Here is a 20,442-nt window from a genome sequence, read left to right on the forward strand (position 1 = left end):
ACAAGGTTGCGGAGTGTGTTTATAGGAATTTTCGACCATTCTTCCAAAAGAGCATTGGTGAGGTCCCACACTGATGTTGGTCGAAGAAAGCCTGCTCCTAGAGTTGGGCTTGGCCCCTTAATTCTAGTGAAAGGAACTTTGAATACTCCAGGATACCAAAACATTTTGGACAATTCATGCTTCCAACCAACGTTCCCTCTAAGGTGCGCACCGCTCACGCGTCCTCTGCGCACAGCAAATCTATGCCGCGCAAAAAATCAAATCCCACTCTAAACAAAATAAACAAATCGTTTGTTTTGTATGATTTTGCAATGCAACTGTGAGTAACAGGTGACGAAAGGCGGCCACAACAGATAAAACAATGTTTGTCAACACTTAAATTATTGTAACGTCTGTGGAGACACTTAAAGGAGGACAGGAATTCCATCGGTCCCTTTATTTAGCGAAATTGTTTGTCGGCCATAACCACACCAAAACAATGCGTAAAATACTTTTATCTAGCAAAACTGGTCGTTGTCTACCGTACAAACCAAGCCAAAAGCAACTCTTTGTCATCTGTTATATCAACAGCAGCCGCTTGCTCTCTCTCTCACCTGCACCAACACATACACTATGGCAATTAGCCACTGGTGCGTTTATGGCCACACAAAAAGTTGGACAACTCCAACACTACACGTAAAGTGTAAATTTCAGGTCGTTTTACTATGACTCCTCAATCAGTGTGCTTATTCTACTGTCATTTGTTAAGAATGTTATTTTTTGGATATTAATCATGAAATTATGTTACAGGACTACATAATTGCTAATACAAATATTTATTTTACGGACAGAAAGTTAATAAACACTTCATCTCATGCAACATGTGAATGTTTTAAGGGGAACTAAATGTGATCTCTGAAAGGGGTACACAATCTTTCCAAAGCAGGACCCCCACCCAGGCATAAAATACTATAGTGCAGGGGTGTCAAACTCAAATACAGAGTGGGCCAAAATGTAAAACTGAACAAAGCCGCGGGCCAAGGTTGAATAAATTAACCTTTTAATAGGGACCCAAACAAGTTTTGCATTGAATATTGAACAAGCAAGGTTTATATAACTTTATAGTGACATGCAAAATCGAGTTTCAAATAATAATAATAAAAAATATCAATGGTATATCAAATAAAATTTAAATAAAAATTTAATGCCTCTTTTCTATTTGCAGCCTTCTGAGGTAAATATCAACATTAACTTTTTCCACAGGTTAATAATAAATGTGAAAATAAAATAACAATAATGAATGAATCAAATATTTAAGCCTTGAAGTAGCAAGAGAAAGTTCATGAATAAAACGTTAATTATTGCTCAGTTTGCTACACTGATTTGCTTTAACACTGAATATGGAACAAGCAACGCTTATATAACTTAATAGTGCAAAATCAACTTTCAAAAAACTAACGAAAAAACATCAATGGTATATTAAATAAAATTTAAATAAAAAATTGAATGCCTCTTTTCTATTTGCAGCCTTCTAAGGTAAATATCAACATTAACTTGGTGGGAGGTAGCGGGGGGTGTATATTGTAGCGTCCCGGAAGAGTTAGTGCTGCAAGGGGTTCTGGGTATTTGTTATTTTGTGTTTCTGTTGTGTTACGGTGCGGATGTTCTCCCGAAATGTGTTTGTCATTCTTGTTTGGTGTGGGTTCACAGTGTGGCGCATATTTGTTAAAGTGTTAAGTTGTTTATACGGCCACCCTCAGTGTGACCTGTATGGCTGTTGATCAAGTATGCTTGCATTCACTTATGTGTGTGTAAAAGCTGCATGTAATATGTGACTAGGCCGGCACGCTGTTTGTATGGAGGAAAAGCTGACGTGACGACAGGTTGTAGAGGACGTTGAAGGCAGTGCCTTTAAGGCACGCCCCCAATAATGTTGATCAATCACAAATTCGGGAGAATGGTTGCCCCGGGAGATTTTCGGGAGGGGCACTGTAATTTGAGAGTCTCCCGGGAAAATCGGGAGGGTTGGCAAGTATGAGTAGTAGAGATGAATGCGGTGTTGCAGCGGCACCGCCGCTGTATAATACCGGCGGGCCAGCTCTAATGTTAATTTGATATTGCCTCAAGGGCCAAATGAAATTACACGGCGGGCCAAATTTGGCCCACGGGCCAGAGTTTGACACCCATGCTATAGTGCATAGCTGATTAAAAAAAAACAATATCTAAGTGGGCTAAATCACATATATTAGAAAATAATCTCTTGAAATTGACTAGTCACTTGATTATAATGATAAGACATTTAAATTGTTATGTCAGGTTTCAGACAAATGTGCTGCTGGTATGGCCACAGTGTGCACGTCTGTATTCCACTGAATGCTCAGGGTGTTTGTGCGTTTGCTCACACACATGAAAAATTGGAGGGAACATTGCTCCCAACCTTGTGGGAACAGTTTGGAGCGGGCCCCTTCCTCTTCCAAAATGACTGTGCACCAGTGCACAAAGCAAGGTCACACATACTTGAAAGTCAAATATTTTGTTACTTCATGCATGTTAACTGCTCGCATGTTGGGTTTTTTATGTCAATTTGCAGGTGTATATCTTTGTGTCAAATATTTTATCTAACATGTGCTAACTGTAGCATGTTAGCATGTTAACAGTGACCATGCTAGCTTTTAGCCAGTGTTGCAGGTATATGCTTCAAAGTCAAGTATTTTGTTAGTGCACGTGTTTACTTTTAGCATGTTAACATTACCATATTTGTATACTAGCTTTTTTTTTAAACACATTTTTAAGGTATACAGCCAGAGTCATATATTTTGCTACTTGGTGCTATCTGGCTAACACTCAGTGGCCTAGTGGTTAGAGTGTCCGCCCTGAGATGGGTAGGTTGTGAGTTCAAACCCCGGCCGAGTCATACCAATGACTATAAAAATGGAACCCATTACCTCCCTGCTTGGCACTCAGCATCAAGAGTTGGAATTGGGGGTTAAATCACCAAAAATGATTCCCGGGCGCGGCCACCGCTGCTGCCCACTGCTCCCCTCACCTCCCAGGGGGTGAACAAGGGGATGGGTCAAATGCAGAGGACAAATTTCACCACACCTAGTGTGTGTGTGACGATCATTGGTACTTTAACTTTAACTCAACTTTAACTGTTAGCATTTTGGTTCAGCTTTGGCTTTTCAGCATTTTCTAATTAAATCATCTTTTTATTGTTTTTTGCTTTTTCTGTCAAGGAAGTTTAATTTTTTATTACTCATTTTTTGACAATGAGGTAATAATAATAATAATAGTACATATTATTCGTAGAGCACTTTTCAAAAACTCAAAGACACTTTACAGCAGGGGTTTTTAACCTTTTGGGCCTCTGGGCCCAACCTTTCCACTACAGAAGGGCCTGTGGACCCTCTCAAATATTAACACTAAGTTAATAATCTTACTCTTGATTCTAATCATGTTCAAAAATTGTATTTAACCTACTTACAGTTTAACAGTGCTAAGTGGATGAACATAACTAAATTAATAGTAATTAATAACAATATATATCAGCTGAGATAGGCTCCAGAACCCCCTGTGATCCCGAAAGGGACAAGCGGTAGAAAATGGATGGATGGATATATATATATCTATATATCTCTTAAATAAGCTGTCAACAAAATTTAAGTGGAAATGAAAATACAGTTTCACCACATCGGTCATAATTTTTGCACTTAAGAAACTTCTCTATGACTGTACCACCAGACTTCTTCTGTTGGTTTGCTATTTTCATTACTGCCACAAGTGGTGGAAAACTGTATTACAACTGAGTGCGGATGTGGCCCATACGGACCACATCAAACAGATATTTTTTGGCGGCCCTCGAGATGCGCTCGCGACCCTAATGCTAAGAAACTGCTTGACAGGGTAAAAAATAAATAGCAAATTAAAAATGAATACAGAATTCAATATCAAGAATGATAATGTTATACAATCATGCTTTCATTGTTTCATTTGTTTTATGGATTATGTCGAGTACTTAACCTGAGTCGTCAATGAATGAATTTACAAACCAGTGCTCGCTTACAAACCCAATTTGTCCACAATACAACTTTTGTCCCCAATGAACAAGCCACCACAAGACCAATGTTTGATTCATATCTTCCCGTTTATTCACATCAGTGGGCCGTGTTGACTGTATGTCGCAGCAGGAGCACAGCGTCTGCCTTTCTCACACACTCGGACCATTCTCCATTCTCCACGCACTGACAATACACAGCACTGATGACGCCATGTACCGCCTTCCTTGTATTGTCTAACACACAACGCCTTACAGGCCACAGCTGCTTCACTCACAAGACTTGCTGATCATTCTCAGGCATGACTGCAAGAACATGTTACATCTTGATCAAGTATTGTTGGGAAATTTGCCTGGAAATATACAGTAAATTACAAATTTTTGTTGACTGATACAGAGTTACGGTCGTGTACTATTGCAACTATTCTCAGCAACTATTAGTAGTGACCTATATCAAACACAAAACACAATTCAGTTCAATATTAAAGCAAGGAAAAGGAACTTGATGAGAAATTATAGCAACATATGTCGGTAGCTTTGGGCGAAGAGTAACATCAGTACAGTTCAAAGCTCTATGTCAGGGGTGTCCAAACTTTTTGACTTGGGGGCCGCATTGGGCTAAAAGAATCTGGTCGAGGGCCAAAGGCAGACATCTAAAGTAACGATATATATATATATATATATATATATATATATATATATATATATATATATATACATATACAGTACAGGCCAAAAGTTTGGACACACCTTCTCATTTCAATGTGTTTTCTTTATTTTCATGACTATTTACATTGTAGATTGTTACTGAAGGTATCAAAACTATGAATGTCAAGCTTCAAGCACACCTGTAAAGTGAAAACCATTTCAGGTGACCACCTCTTGAAGCTCATCGAGATAATGCCAAGAGTGTGCGAAGCAGTAATCAGAGCAAAGGGTGGCTATTTTGAAGAAATTAGAATATAAAACATGTTTTCAGTTATTTCACCTTTTTTGGTTAAGTACATAACTCCACATGTGTTCATTCATAGTTTTGATGCCTTCAGTGACAATCTACAATGTAAATAGTCATGAAAATAAAGAAAACACATTAAATGAGAAGGTGTGTCCAAACGTTTGGCATGTACTGTATATGTGTATATATATATATATATATATATATATATGTATATATATATATATATATATGTATGTATGTATGTATGTATGTATGTGTATGTGTATATATATATATATATATATATATATATATATATATATATATATATATATATATATATATATATATATATATATATATATATGTGTGTGTGTGTGTGTGTGTGTGTGTGTGTGTGTGTGTGTGTGTGTGTGTGTGTGTGTGTGTGTGTGTGTGTGTGCGTGTGTTATCTGTATGTAGGTATATATATCTTAGGGGTATATATTTATCTTAGGGGTGTAGCGATTCGTTTTGACAACGTTCCGATTCTATTCAATATTCGTGGTTGCCGATACGATTCAGGGACGATATTATTTTTACATATACAATACGAATACGAAACGATACAATAAGTTGAAATCTATTTAGTATTTTTTTAGCAAAACAAATGAATAGATGTGAATGTGAAATAAATAGTGCATACTGGACACGGCAGGTGAAGTTTCCTGAGGTAATTATGTATGGATGAATTATGGATACAGACAAGCAAGTAAACAACAATTAATGGCCAATGCATTCACATCGAATTTAGATAAAGCAACACTTTAGGTTGAATTAACAAGAGGAAACATTTTAACCTTACAATTTAAACATTTAAGCAATTTTCAATAAAAGTACAGTAACCAACATTTTAAGAGTAGATTTATTTACCTGCTAGTTTCCCGACCCAGCCTTACAGTATCTGGTCTCCGCCCTGGCATCACCATTAAAGGACAGCGTCCCAGAGGCGGTATAGCTCGGTTGGTAGAGTAGCCGTGCCAGCAACTTGAGGGTTCCAGGTTCGATTCCCGCTTCCGCCATCCTAGTCACTGCCATTGTGTCCTTGGGCAAGACACTTTACCCACCTGCTCCGTGTGCCACCCACACTGATTTAAATGTAACTTAGATATTGGGTTTCACTATGTAAAATCACTTTGAGTCACTAGAGAAAAACGCTATATAAATATAATTCACTTCACACACTTCACAGGTGTGCGGAAGGATGTATTTTCCCCCATCCCTGTTGATGGCTTTGGCCCCTCACTTCCGAATTTTCATATCCCCCTTTATCCATCTCTTTTATTTCTTTCTTTCTCATCAAATGACTTCTCCTTGTGTTCCAGGAGTCGATGCTTCGCGGTAACATGCACCGCTGTCACTTCCACTTTTGTGGTTTCATGTTGTGTTGCGGCTTTATCAGTGTGTTGTCGCATTTCTATTTGTTGTGGCTTTTGCAATTGTGCTGTAGCTACAAGTTATGATATTTTCATTTCCGGCAGTGGAGAAAAAAAGACACAGTCGGAGATACACTCTGACGCTTTTTTTTAACAAGCAGCCTGGAAATAATATGCTTCAGTAAATATATTTGTTCTTTTTCTTTTGACATTAAAAATCATGTACTGCGTGCAATTGCACATTTTTTAAAAATTCAATATTATCAAAATCTAAATATTAAATGATCATGTATTCCAAAAATATTTTTTGGTAAAATAAAGACAAATACTGTACTTAAATATCTGCTTGACTTATAATTTCAAAACAAATTATCAATCAAATTGTAGACTAAAATTGACAATAGATTTTACGGTTAAATTCCGCCGACTGAATTTTTAACCGTAAAATCTACTTTGGTACTGTTTTTTTCCATATACAGGAAGACACTAAAACATTAAAATCCAAAACCAAAAAACTGGCAGCTCTGTTGCTTGAATTTTCCGCTAAAAACAGTGGTATTGTTTTTCCATTCCATTTATTTAAAAATTTGATATGCTGTAAAAAAAACAACACTGCTTTTACTGTATAATTCTGGTGACCGAGCTGCCAGTTTTTAAAGTAAAATTCAAATATTTTTTTCTGCAGCTTATGTAAAAAATATATTGTTAATGTATTATATATATATACATTAGGGCTGTGAATCTTTGGGTGTCCCATGATTCGATTCAATATCGATTCTTGGGGTCACGATTTGATTCAAAATCGATTTATTTATTTTTTCAATTCAACACGAGTCTCGATTCAAAAATAATTTTTTTCCCGATTCAAAACTATTCTCTATTCATTCAATACATAGGATTTCAGCAGGATCTACCCCAGTCTGCTGACATGCAAGCAGAGTAGTAGATTTTTGTAAAAAGCTTTTATAATTGTAAAGGACAATGTTTTATCAACTGATTGCAATAATGTAAATTTGTTTTAACTATTAAATGAACCAAAAATATGACTTATTTTATCTTTGTGAAAATATTGGACACAGTGTGTTGTCAAGCTTATGAGATGCGATGCAAGTGTAAGCCACTGTGACACTATTTTTTTTTATTTTTATAAATGTCTAATGATAATGTCAATGAGGGATTTTTAATCACTGCTATGTTGAAATTGTAACTAATATTGATACTGTTGTTGATAATATTCATTTTTGTTTCACTACTTTTGGTTTGTTCTATGTCGTGTTTGTGTCTCCTCTCAATTGCTCTGTTTATTGCAGTTCTGAGTGTTGCTGGGTCGGGTTTGGTTTTGGAATTGGATTGCATTGTTATTGATTAATTAAAAATAAAATTAAAAATGAGAATCGATTCTGAATCGCACAACGTGAGAATCACGATTCAAATTCGAATGGATTTTTTCCCACACCCCTAATATACATGTATATTCATATATTACTCATTGTTAAAAGCGGCCCTCTGAGGGCAACCATAACTGCGATGTGGCCCTCAATGAAAACAAGTTTGACACCCCTGCCTTATAGCTTTTCTTATTTTTCTCTCAAATTGCTGCACCTCTCCGGAAGTCCTCAAGCCCGGGTTACAATTTTCACTTTAAAAAAAAAATTACATATGCTTTTTAAAAACTACCATTAGTTACCATTGTCAGTTTTTGCGACAACTCTTTTTAATGGTTTCAAGAGAGCGGGGACTCTCTTCGGTTGAAGTGAGGGGGCACAAAGATGGCGCAGGAGGGAAAAAGGAGGAGGAGTTACCAGCCTTGATGTTTGGAGTGCGAGGAGGAGGAGTTTGCTCATTCACTAGAAGAGCCTCGGACTTTACTGACAGCTGGAGAAGGAGAGCGGCAGTATCTAGTGTTGACTAGTGCACCGGTGCAGAAGGAGACCAACATCTTACAATAAGACGATAAAGCAGAAGAAGTGGTTGCTTTTTTTTTAATTTATTTTTTTAAAGACGCCATCTTCGCTATTTTGTCGAGGGACTTTACGCCAACTCTGATGCTGGCCCCGGACCATGAGAGAAGGACTCACTATGAAGTTCGCCTGGAAAACTAAAATGGTAAAAAAAAGAACAAGTAAATAAGTTTTGTCTGCAGCTTTGAGAGAAAGGATGAGGAGGAAGGGGGCGATCGTAAGCTTGGGAAAGTAGGGGATAAAGAGGGGGAGGGGCTGGTTTTAATGTTGTGATAGCTTTTCTATGTTGTTCCTTTTCACAAACTTGCCCTATTTGCTTCCCTCCTCCTTATATTAATGATGGATGTGCAACTATTTCATGTAAAAGTTATTGAGTTATGTGGATCCAGGTGAATTTGATAAAATGTGGTTCAGAGGAAACTGGATATTAGTTAAAGTAACTATGTACATAAAGAGGGGGATTCAAAAAGTTTATACTTCTTCCCATTACCCTTTTGAGATATGTTTGATTTTATTTCATTAATTCAATTTTCTTTTCTTTTTTGAGAAATAATAATATTGTCATTGAGCACAAGACTGATTGATTGAGACTTTTATTAGTAGGTTGCACAGTGAAGTACATATTCCGTACAATTGACCACTAAATGGTAACACCCCAATAAGTTTTTCAACTTGTTTAAGTCGGGGTCCACTTAAATTGATTCATGATACAGATATATACTATCAATGGAGTACATGTACATGTACTCGTATGATGTGGAGCTGACTATGACATACTAAATAAACAACTAAACAATAAGACCGACAGAGAGGAAGAAGACAACTTCTAAAGGGGGCTCTTATTGTTTAGAAGGGGCAGATTACACCCTCATATCCATAAATACATTCTACTTCCTGTTGAGGTAACAACCACTAGGCCATTTGTTTACGTCTGCTCAGTCTCAGTTGATAAAACGGACATTCATTATTTACGTTTTTTAAAGAAATGCAGTGATTTGCAGTGGATTCAAACTTGTTTGACAAAATGCATGCCGAGCTGGGCCGGGCCGGGCCGGGCTGGACCTCCCCAGCCATTGTTTTGGGACTGTGCATGCATGACTCATTGCAGCTGCAGAAGGGGAGACAAGTGGGGAGCCTCCCCCCTTCCCCCCCAACAAACACACAGGCCTGCTTGGGACGTTGTCCAATCTATATGTTTATTGGTGCAGACTAATGTGCAGCTGGGATTGGCTCCAGCGACCCCGTAAGGGACAAGCGGTAGAAAATGGATGGATAGTATGAGGTGGAGACTTGTCCCTGGTGTATGCCGCCTTCCATCCAATTGTAGCTGGGATAGGCTCCAGCATCCCCCGTGACCCCGAGAGGGACAAGCGGTAGAAGATGGATGGATGGATAGTTGTGGCTTGGTTTCACCCTTTGACCTTTTTCTAACCCCCCTTTTGGACTTTAAAAGCATGCGTGTAGTCCAAGCTGTGGCTGCATAGTGTGCGTGTGCGTGTGTGTTTAAGGACTTGGCCGTCATGTTGCATTCGTGGTGTTTGGATCTGGCCCTGGCGCTTCTGTTTTTGTCTTCACATGTTGATGTGTCAGCATTTCAATCTAGCTTTTGAGCCCTCTGTTGGCAGCCCTTGTTTTTCTGTGTGTGAGTTGTTACTCATTCGCACCCCCGTCAGTTTGTTTATGGACCCCACTGTGTGTCAGTGAGTTTACTCGCCTCATGTTGCACTGGCCATAAAATCAGTCTCTTTTGCAGGGGTTTTCTGTGTGAACGGCACAGAAAAGTCCCCACAACTGTTTTCAACATAGCATGGTAGACTGTGTGAGTATGGGCTTTCACACAACCGTCGTTCCGGGATTCCCGGAATGGGGTGTTGACACAGGGGTTTTCCAGGCTTGGAGGTAGTAACAGAGCGCATGTAGGCATCTTTTAGATAGCAGTATTCAGGTAGCTGTGTGAAATGCACAAACGATTAACATATATAAACCGCACCCACTACATTTTTGTAGAAAAAATATTTTTTTATACATTAGCAGCACCAGACTATAAGCCGCAAATACATACCTTTACACTGTGAAATGAAATGTTTACATACAAAGATGTTGTAAATGTTTATTTACATACATTCATTGTTTCCAAATGGTGCCTGTAACATGGCAGTAGACGGGTTGATCAAACAAAACAGAAAAGTCAATGTTGTTTTTATTCATCCTTGTTGAGATAAATAGGATGTTCTTCTTTTTTTAATAATGTTCAATATGTTGAGATTGGCTCCAGCACCCCCCGTGACCCCGAACGGGACAAGTGGCAGAAAATGGATGGATGTTTATCAGGATTCTTCTTCTTTGTGCTTTGTAAACACTTTGAGTTTTAACCGTTTTTAAAGTGGATCATTCTAGTACATTGTTTGATTTCTTTGCTTAATACATTCCATAATTTAGCTATCGCTTTAGAAGCTATTGAAAAATCCACAGATAAAAATCCATAGATTAGCCACAATGTATAAACTCCATGGTTTAAAGCGTTGGAAAAAAGTAGCGGTTTATAGTCCGGAAAATACGGTACTTCAGAAAGCCAGAAAATTTCTAGGCTCCCACTGGTAGCCCATCCATTTTTGTTCACACAGAAGACAAACAGAAAAAAATCCAGCGGTGTGAAAGACGCGAGTAACTTACTAAGAACCTGGACACTTTCTGGGTGTGGATGTAGAATCAAGCTAATTTTATTTAGACATCCTGCAAAATTTACAACACTATAGCCATAACAGTATGTGCTGCTTTCAATTGTATGTGCATTTAACACAGAACCCAGTGGGACATTGTTGTAACTCTGTCTGTACACCACTATAAGATGTGGGACAAATATACATATAAAATACTTGCATTTAACGCAACAAAATAAGGGCTGAAGGATTTTGAGAAAAAAACATAATTGCGATTTTTCTCTCTGTAACTGCGATTGCGATTCGATTTGCAATTTTTATATTATATACATAAATGGGTTATGCTTGTATAGCGCTTTTCTACCTTCAAGGTATCCAAAGCGCTTTGATACTATTTCCACATTTACCCATTCACACATACACACATTCACACACTGATGGCAGGAGCTTCCATGCAAGGCCCGAACCACGACCCATCAGGAGCAAGAGTGAAGTGTCTTGCCCAAGGACACAACGGACGTGACTAGGATGGTGGAAGCTTGGGATTGAACTAGGAACCCTTAAGTTGCTGGCACGGCTGCTCTACCAACCGAGCCACGCCGTTAAAAATGCAGACACAGAGCTTTGAAAATGAAGAAATAATCGTTAAAAACTATAGTGTTTATTATGTAATGTAATCATTATATATATTATTAATGCAAGTATTAATTTAAAAGGATGTAAACAATTAGTTTTCATTACTGTATAATTGTTTACCTTTATATTGTAAGTGGAAGGTAAATAATTTGTTATCCTAAATAAATAAACAAAAAATAAAATTGACTAATTTCTGTCACTAAAAATGTAACCTTAATAGATTTTACATTTTAAAGTGAATTTTTTTCCCCGATGAAAAAATGAGGTTGGACGTGTTTTTGTTTATTGCCATCACGTGATGATGGCATTTTCGCTCATTCGTCTGTGTTGATGGGCTCATATTGCCCATCTGATTTGAAGCTGAGATATTCCCACAATGGGATAGTTGGCTTTTATAATCTTATTTTTTTTCCCTCCTAATTTGTGTTACTTTGCGGCACTTCTCACTGGCGAGTCGTGAGGCTCTCTTTGCTATGAGGGTGTTAGCGGCGCTGCCGCGCTTAGTCTTCGCCGAGTCAAAGATTGGGAATGAGTGAAAAGAGGGGCCACTCTGTTCAGTTAATTCTACTGTTAAATAAATGCGCCGAGGTGCTGAGAGCTTTGCACAAAGTAAGATGTCTTTCTTCCTGTTTGACGCGAGAGACGAACGAATGCGAGGCTAAACAATCAAATGGCGGTGATGGCGGAGGAAAAAAAACCTCAGCCTCTTGCCTTATTTCATACTTGCCAACCTTGAGACCTCCGATTTCGGGAGGTGGGGGACGGGGGGCGTGGTTAAGAGGGGAGGAGTATATTTACAGCAAGGATTCACCAAGTCAAGTATTTCATATATATATGTATATATATATATATATATATATATATATATATATATATATATATATATATATATATATATATATATATATATATATATATATATAAATAAAATAAATACTTGAATTTCAGTGTTCATTTATTTACACATATACACACACATAACACTCATCTACTCATTGTTGAGTTAAGGGTTGAATTGTCCATCCTTGTTCTATTTGTCACTATTTTTCTAACCATGCTGAACGCCCTCACTGATGATGCATTGCTGTGTGGTACGCAAAAAGTGCTTTCATCAAATGCACTAGATGGCAGTATTGTCCTGTTTAAGAGTGTCACAACATTGCTGTTTACGGCAGACGAACTGCTTTATGGTCGACGAAATGCTGTTGTTGTGTGTTGTTACCGCGCTGGGAGGACGTTAATGAAACTGCCTAACAATTAACCCACAGAAGAAACCAAGAACCCGCCCTCCATCATTCTACAGTTATAACGTGATTGGGCAGTGCGCTGTTTATATTGTGTGCCTGAATTTCGGGAGAAAATTTGTCCCGGGAGGTTTTCGGGAGAGGCGCTGAATTTCGGGAGTCTCCAGGAAAATCCGGGAGGGTTGGCAAGTATGCCTTATTTACCGCACTAATTAAAACCTTTGTGTCTATTCGATTTCGATTAATCGTGAAGCTCTAATAGGTATTGCACTTTCACACAGGCACCACCATTCCGCCTTCTGATATTACCTCCAAAAGCTGAAAAATTATCAGGTTGATTCGACTTTCTATTCCCTGTCAGTGCTCTTCAAAATTTTAGAGGCGAATTAGTGGTGGAATGGGGACTGTGTGAAAGGGAAAGTTGGAAACCTGGAACTGGGGTGTGAAGTTTGAAACTCAGTAGGGACTCACTTCTTCTGACCTTTTGTGTTGGAAGCTAATCGTCTGATTGCAGCATGCTGTGTCGCACTTGTCCCGCTTTGGTAGTGTCTGTGTAAAATGCACCGACAAACAAATGCAGGATCTTTGTGTGAAAGAGGTTTGATGCACATAGTCTTTGATTGATTGATTGAAACTTTTATTAGTAGATTGCACAGTACAGTACATATTCCGTACAATTGACCACTAAATGGTAACACCCGAATAAGTCTTTCAACGTGTTTAAGTCGGGGTCCACGTTAATCAATTCATGGTAAGTCGTGGTCAAAAGTTTACATACACTTGTAAAGAACATAATGTCATGGCTGTCATGCCCATTTTTTTGTGATAGTGATTGGAGCACATACTTGTTGGTCACAAAAAACATTCATGAAGTTTGGTTCTTTTATGAATGTATTATGGGTCTACTGAAAATGTGACCAAATCTGCCGGGTCAAAAGTATACATACAGCAATGTTAATATTTGGTTACATGTCCCTTGGCAAGTTTCACTGCAATAAGGCCCTTTTAGTAGCCATCCACAAGCTTCTGGTTGAATTTTTGACCACTCCTCTTGACAAAATTGGTGCAGTTCAGCTAACTTTGTTGGCTTTCTGACATGGACTTGTTTCTTCAGCATTGTCCATACGTTTAAGTCAGGACTTTGGGAAGGCCATTCTAAAACCTTAATTCTAGCCTGATTTAGCCATTCCTTTACCACTTTTGACGTGTGTTTGGGGTCATTGTCCTGTTGGAACACCCAACTGCGCCCAAGACCCAACCTCCGGGCTGATGATTTTAGGTTGTCCTGAAGAATTTGGAGGTAATCCTCCTTTTTCATTGTCCCATTTACTCTCTGTAAAGCACCAGTTCCATTGGCAGCAAAACAGGCCCAGAGCATAATACTACCACCACCCCGCTTGACGGTAGGATTGGTGTTCCTGTGATTAAAGGCCTCACCTTTCCTCCTCCAAACATATTGTGGCCAAACAGCTCAATTTTTGTTTCATGTAAGTGGTAGTCGTACACTGTTAGAAATGGGGTACAATCTGTATTTTTGGGCTAGTTAATGGACTCTGAGGTAACTGTTTGTTAAAACAGAGGTACAGATTGTTGTTCCGAGTTTGTAAAAGGGTACAAAAAGTGCCTTGAGGTGTGCAATTTGACCCTTAATGTCCTCATGTATGTTAATTTCGAGCTGAGCACTGCAATAAAAGTCTGATGCAGAGCTGTCGCATAGGGGGCTCATTTGGGAGTCTGCACACATTCCGTCTCTACTCGTCAACCTTTCATCGCTCCCTGAAGGTTGTGCAGCTCCGGCTTCACCTCCACCGAGACAGGAACACAGTAAAAGAGACGGATGGGGAATTAAAGGGAGTGCAGGCAAGAGAGAGAGAGAGGGGGACGTTGGCCTCGCATGCTGCGGCGTTGGGGGTTGGAACGTTGTGGATGCTTTACAGCACTTTTGTCCTTGCTAATGTAGTTAGTTGCAGAGCTTCAGATTCTTCTAGAGTGTGACCTTAATCAAAGCCTAGCAGTCCTAATTTGGATGCGCATCAAATTGGCTTTTCTTATTTCAGTATGCATTAATAATGAAAGAAAACAACAATGTTGACATACCCACCTAAACAATATATCAGAACTTTGTCATTAGGGTTGAGGCATTATTGGGTGACGCATTAGGGGAAAATACATCTTGAATCCACACAATAATGGGTTCTTCTGAGGTACTTGCCTCTCCTTGCCACAAAATTTAGTGGAAAGCAGTGAAGCATTTTATGCATTATCCTGCTAGCTAAACCTAAAAAAGTATTTGGGTCGGAATGGTCCATTTTCCACTTACCGGTAGTCCTGTTGTTCTGTAGAGGAAATAGTTTTACTTTTGCTCGCTTTTTTGGCATTATTTTATAACAAAGAAAAGAAAATTTGTGAAATAACAGTTAACAATAACAATTAATTTACAATTATTTTGTGCTTAAACCTAATAAAAAACCGTGTTGAAAATATACAATTATTTTGCTGGGGCACTTTAGCGTGCAAACCTGACCCATCCTAACTTTGTTAATTCATTATTTAGTTGAAAGTTTTATGTCTTTGTCATTCTCATATGTTACGCACAGTGAATTCAATTTCTCTTACACCGCGCATTTAGGGCAACAACGACAGGGCAACAGTGATATATATAATGGTTTTAGATCAAATTAATATGAATAAATAAATAAAATGAGTGTAAATTGGGGGCAGCACGGTAGAAGGTCCTGAGTTCAATCCCGGGTTCCGGATCTTTCTGTGTGGAGTTTGCATGTTCTCCCCGTGACTGCGTGGGTTCCCTCGGGGTACTCCAGCTTCCTCCCACCTCCAAAAAAACATGCACCTGGAGATAGGTTGATTGGCAACACTAAATTGGTCCTAGTGTGTGAATGTGAGTGTGAATATTGTCTGTTTATCTGTGTTGGCCCTGCGATGAGGTGGCGACTTGTCCAGGGTGTATACCCGCCTTCCGCCCGAATGCAGCTGAGATAGGCTCCAGCACCCCCCGCGACCCCGACAATCGGTAGAAAATGGTTGGATGGATGGATGGAGTGTAAATTGGAATAGTTTTTCAATGTATTTGGGGGGGAAGTATGAGGGGCTGGGCAGCGATTGACATCAGTGTTCTGATGGTTTCATAGAAAAAACTCTTCCTGAGTCTGGCAGAGGGCACAAACCATGAAGAGGTGGTGAGATGGATGGGAATAATCATTTAATATTTTGCTGGCGCTCCTGGGTCGCCGCTTGGTGTCTATGTCTGCCAGGGTGCTGCTCCTATAATACTGTGCAGGGACTGACGCTGTGCAACAGTAGTTTCCAAACCAGACTGATGGGGTAGGTTATGGTGCAGTCTCTGTGGTACTACTATTGTAGGACGGTATTATGGAGGCAGAACAAAAAACTATCTGCTGTGTGCCGCCACACAGATCACGACACATACACACCACCGCTCGTATGTGTGCTTTATTGCAGCGGCCATACAGAAACTGTCCCCATATTTCAAGTTCCGGGCAATGCATGCGGTCTGGATTGGATCAATTTTTATATCACTAAACAATTAATTGAGGCAACAGAATATAAATCAAATATTTTTTTCTAGTCGAATTAATCGATTAACTGTTGCAGCCCTCTTTTCATCGCCACCCTTAATGAGACCCTTAACTGTTGTGTCTTTGACGAATTTGATGACACGGTTTGAGGCAGTGTGTGTGGGCAGAGTTAATAGGAGAGGGCTGAGCACACATCCCTGGGGGAATGCTCGACATATTGTCTCCTACCCTGGCCGATTTATTCGTAGTCAGGCATAAAATCCTGGATTTTTTCGGAAGATCCAAAATCCGATGGAATTTTACTTGGCCATGCTCATGCACCACCACACCTCTAGTAGAACGTTCTTGTCTTGCTACCAAAAACAGTTTGGTGGAAGCAAAATAGGTTTGATTGCAGAAAGTGTCTGCCATCATTAATTAGATCATGGTTTTCCAAAACTGTGTCCAAATGGGTTTTTTAATGGCTTAATAGTTGTCAGAGATAGACCAAAATACGCTAAGCTAATTTATTTGTCAAAAGCTAGGCATACATTGGATTTTGTTGTAAATTTATGTTTTCTGCCCTCATCACTGGTTTGTATTAGTGTTTATTTTCTATCATCAGATTAATCACCCTTTTGGATTTTGATTAATCGCGATTAATCTCAGCAAATTATTTGTATTATTACACGTAATTTAAATTAACTTAAAAATGACTCCGATTTTGGACACAAATAGGATTCTATTGTCACAATGTCATACACTAAATCTGCAACGATTATTAAGAAAAAGCATTGCTTTATATTGTTTTGTTTTGATTAATCGTTTAGTAAGCGTAATTTAGGGCTGGGAGATATGGCTGAAAACTGTATCACAATATAAGTTCTTTTATATTGATTGATATAATTATTGGTATTTTGAATGACTTGTCTAAGCCAGCCAAAAAATACAGAAATGCAATTTCCAATTTACCAAGGGTGCTATTTATCAGTGAATAGTGTTTCTGGTAGCCTGGTAGGACTAGCTAGCACAGCTAAGTTGGTCAAATAGGTTTGTGGTATTACTGCTTTTGGTGGGGAGTTGCATAATTTACAGACCACATTGGTCTGACTACAGTCCGTTTAACAAAAACAAAAACTGTCGAGGGGACTTTTTCAATTTTGTTGCTCTCTGCAACACTCAAATTTAGTTTCTGTTGTATCGTAGATTTGAAGGTAGTTTTGAGACACGAGATGGCAGTATTGATAAGTTATTGAAAAATAGTTTTGGGGACCTACGACCGTTAGACCGAGACATTAGAAGTGTCAAGATGTTGCCGCACCGTCTGCACCACAAAACTTAAGACAAGTTTCTGTTATTGAGTTGATATCCTGTATCAAGATATCACCGTTTCTCTTCTCACTCCAAAGAATCAACCACGAGATAACAAGATGGCGCCACCAAACTTGATAGTTGATACTGTTGCCTGAATGGCTGTTAGCGTGTCACTCCAACGGATCAGTGATCACTTCCCGCGTTGCTCGGCTACCGGAGACCGAGTGTCTTTGTTCATGCAACCAACCTTGCTTCACAACTTCCCCTTTCTTCCGAGCAAAAATATATCTACCGGTATAATGAACGTTTCATTAATATCGATTACGTGTCAATCGTGATTAATATTGATATTGTTTTATCGGCCCAGCGTTAGCGTTACTAAAGTCCAGACTATTTGGAGGGCCCAGAACTTGAAAGACACGGACATAGTTTCCACACGGCTGCTGCAATAGAGAGCACATGAGAGCAATGGTGAGTGGGTGTTGTGATCTGTGTGGCTCCAAACAGTAGAGTTTCTTTGTTTATTAATTTTGTGATTGTTGTCTGTCTATCTGTGTTGGCCCTGCGACTTGTCCAGGGTGCACTCCGCCTGAGTGCAGCTGGGATAGGCTCCAGCACCCCCCGCGACCCAGAGACCGACACGCGGTAGAAAATTAATGGATGGCTGGATGGATGAATGCACCCATGTTAAAAGTGCAATTGCAATGTTGATGATGTGAATTTATTTTAAAAAATATATTATTTCAACTAGTTTCTAGGCGCAGTCAGGGTGTTGAGGGTATCTGGTTTGGTGGCTGCAGGATTAGGTCTCTGCTATTTGCAGATGATGTGGTCCTGATGGCTTCCTCTGGCCAAGATCTTCAGCTCTCACTGGATCGGCTCGCAGCCGAGTGTGAAGCGACTGGGATGGGAATCAGCACCTCCAAGTCCGAGTCCATGGTTCTCTCCCGTAAAAGGGTGGAGTGCCATCTCCGGGTTGGGGAGGAGATCTTGCCCCAAGTGGAGGAGTTCAAGTACCTTGAAGTCTTGTTCACGAGTGGGGGAAGAGTGGATCGTGAGATCGACAGGCGGATCGGTGCGGCGTCTTCAGTAATGCGGACGCTGTATCGATCCGTTGTGGTGAAGAAGGAGCTGAGCCGGAAGGCAAAGCTCTCGATTTACCGGTCGATCTACGTTCCCATCCTCACCTATGGTCATGAGCTTTCGGTCATGACTGAAAGGACAAGATCACGGGTACAAGCGGCCGAAATGAGTTTCCTCCGTCGGGTGGCGGGGCTCTCCCTTAGAGATAGGGTGAGAAGCTCTGTCATTCGGGGGGAGCTCAAAGTAAAGCCGCTGCTCCTCCACATCGAAAGGAGCCATATGAGGTGGTTCGGGCATCTGGTCAGGATGCCACCCGAACGCCTCCCTAGGAAGGTGTTTCGGGCACGTCCGACCGGTAGGAGGCCACGGGGAGGACCCAGGACACGCTGGGAAGACTATCTCTCCCGGCTGGCCTGGGAACGCCTCGGGATCCCCCAGGAGGAGCTGGACAAAGTGGCTGGGGAGAGGGAAGTCTGGGCTTCCTTGCTTAAGCTGTTGCCCCCGCGACCCGACCTTGGATAAGCGGAAGAAGATGGATGGATGGATTTCAACTAGTTTCCCTGAAATACGCAATGAGGCTATAAAGCGTCTTTTGTCATCGATACTAAAATAACTGATAGCTGCAGCCCTATAATATATGCATATATATATACAGTACAGGCCAAAAATTTTGGACACACCTTCTCATTCAATGCATTTTCTTTATTTTCATGACTATTTACATTGTAGATTGTCACTGAACGCATCAAAACTATGAATGAACACATGTGAAGTTATGTACTTAACAAAAAAAGGTGAAATAACTGAAGACATGTTTTATATTCTAGTTCCTTCAAAAAAAACACCCTTTGTCTGATTACTGCTTTGCACACTCTTGGCATTCTCTCGATGAGCTTCAAGAGGTAATCACCTGAAATGTTTTTTTTTACTTCATACGTGTGCTTGAAGCTCATCGAGAGAATGCCAAGAGTGTGCAAAGCAGTAATTGGAGACAAGGGTGGCTATTTTGAAGAAACTAGAATATAAAACATGTTTTCGGTTATTTCACCTTTCATAGTTTTGATGCCTTCGGTGACAATCTACAATGTAAATAGTCATGTAAATAAGAAAACGCATTGAATGAGAAGGTTTGTCCAAACTTTTGGCCTGTACTGTATATGTATGTATATCAACCTGAGCCGCCTCCGTGGTTAAAGGAGCATCTGCGGTCAAAATAAATTGCGTAAATAATCTGTTTCATACATAATTAATGTGATAGTTTTTGTAATGAATATCATGCGTTTGCTTTGACTGTTGTAGTTTATATACGATATATGTTGATGTGATCGATTATTATACTGTACATTCTTTTCCCTCTGTGCAGAGCTCTGTGCAGGACTGGGGGGAGGAAGTGGAGGAAGGAGCCATCTACAATGTAACACTGAAGAGGGTTCAGATTCAACAGGCAGCTAACAAGGGTGCAAGATGGCTGGGGGTGAGTGTGTGAACTCAATACTCTCACAGCAGCAGCACTGTGGTAATGTGTATCTCTTGTCTGTTTGGTAACTTAATGCCTTTTCCACTCTCTTAGTGACAAACGTGCATTCCAAGTGAAAAATATCAAGTGTGTACACTTTTAAGACA

General features: G+C 39.7%; 1 protein-coding gene across 7 annotated transcripts in view; it reads left to right on the forward strand.

The window, feature by feature from the left end:
- rgl1 (ral guanine nucleotide dissociation stimulator-like 1) overlaps positions 1 to 20,442 on the forward strand; it is a 90,035-nt gene that overhangs the window by 50,856 nt on the left and 18,737 nt on the right. For 6 of the 7 annotated variants that reach the window (XM_061977962.1, XM_061977966.1, XM_061977963.1 and 3 more), the window contains one exon: positions 20,183 to 20,293. In XM_061977962.1, coding sequence (XP_061833946.1) covers positions 20,183 to 20,293 — 111 coding nt within the window. Of the gene's footprint in view, positions 1 to 8,007; positions 8,492 to 20,182; positions 20,294 to 20,442 lie in introns of those variants that run through there. The other variant, XM_061977968.1, reaches the window with a different exon arrangement.

This window comes from Nerophis lumbriciformis, linkage group LG18 (genome assembly GCF_033978685.3).
Source record: "Nerophis lumbriciformis linkage group LG18, RoL_Nlum_v2.1, whole genome shotgun sequence".
Taxonomy (NCBI): Eukaryota; Metazoa; Chordata; class Actinopteri; order Syngnathiformes; family Syngnathidae; genus Nerophis; species Nerophis lumbriciformis.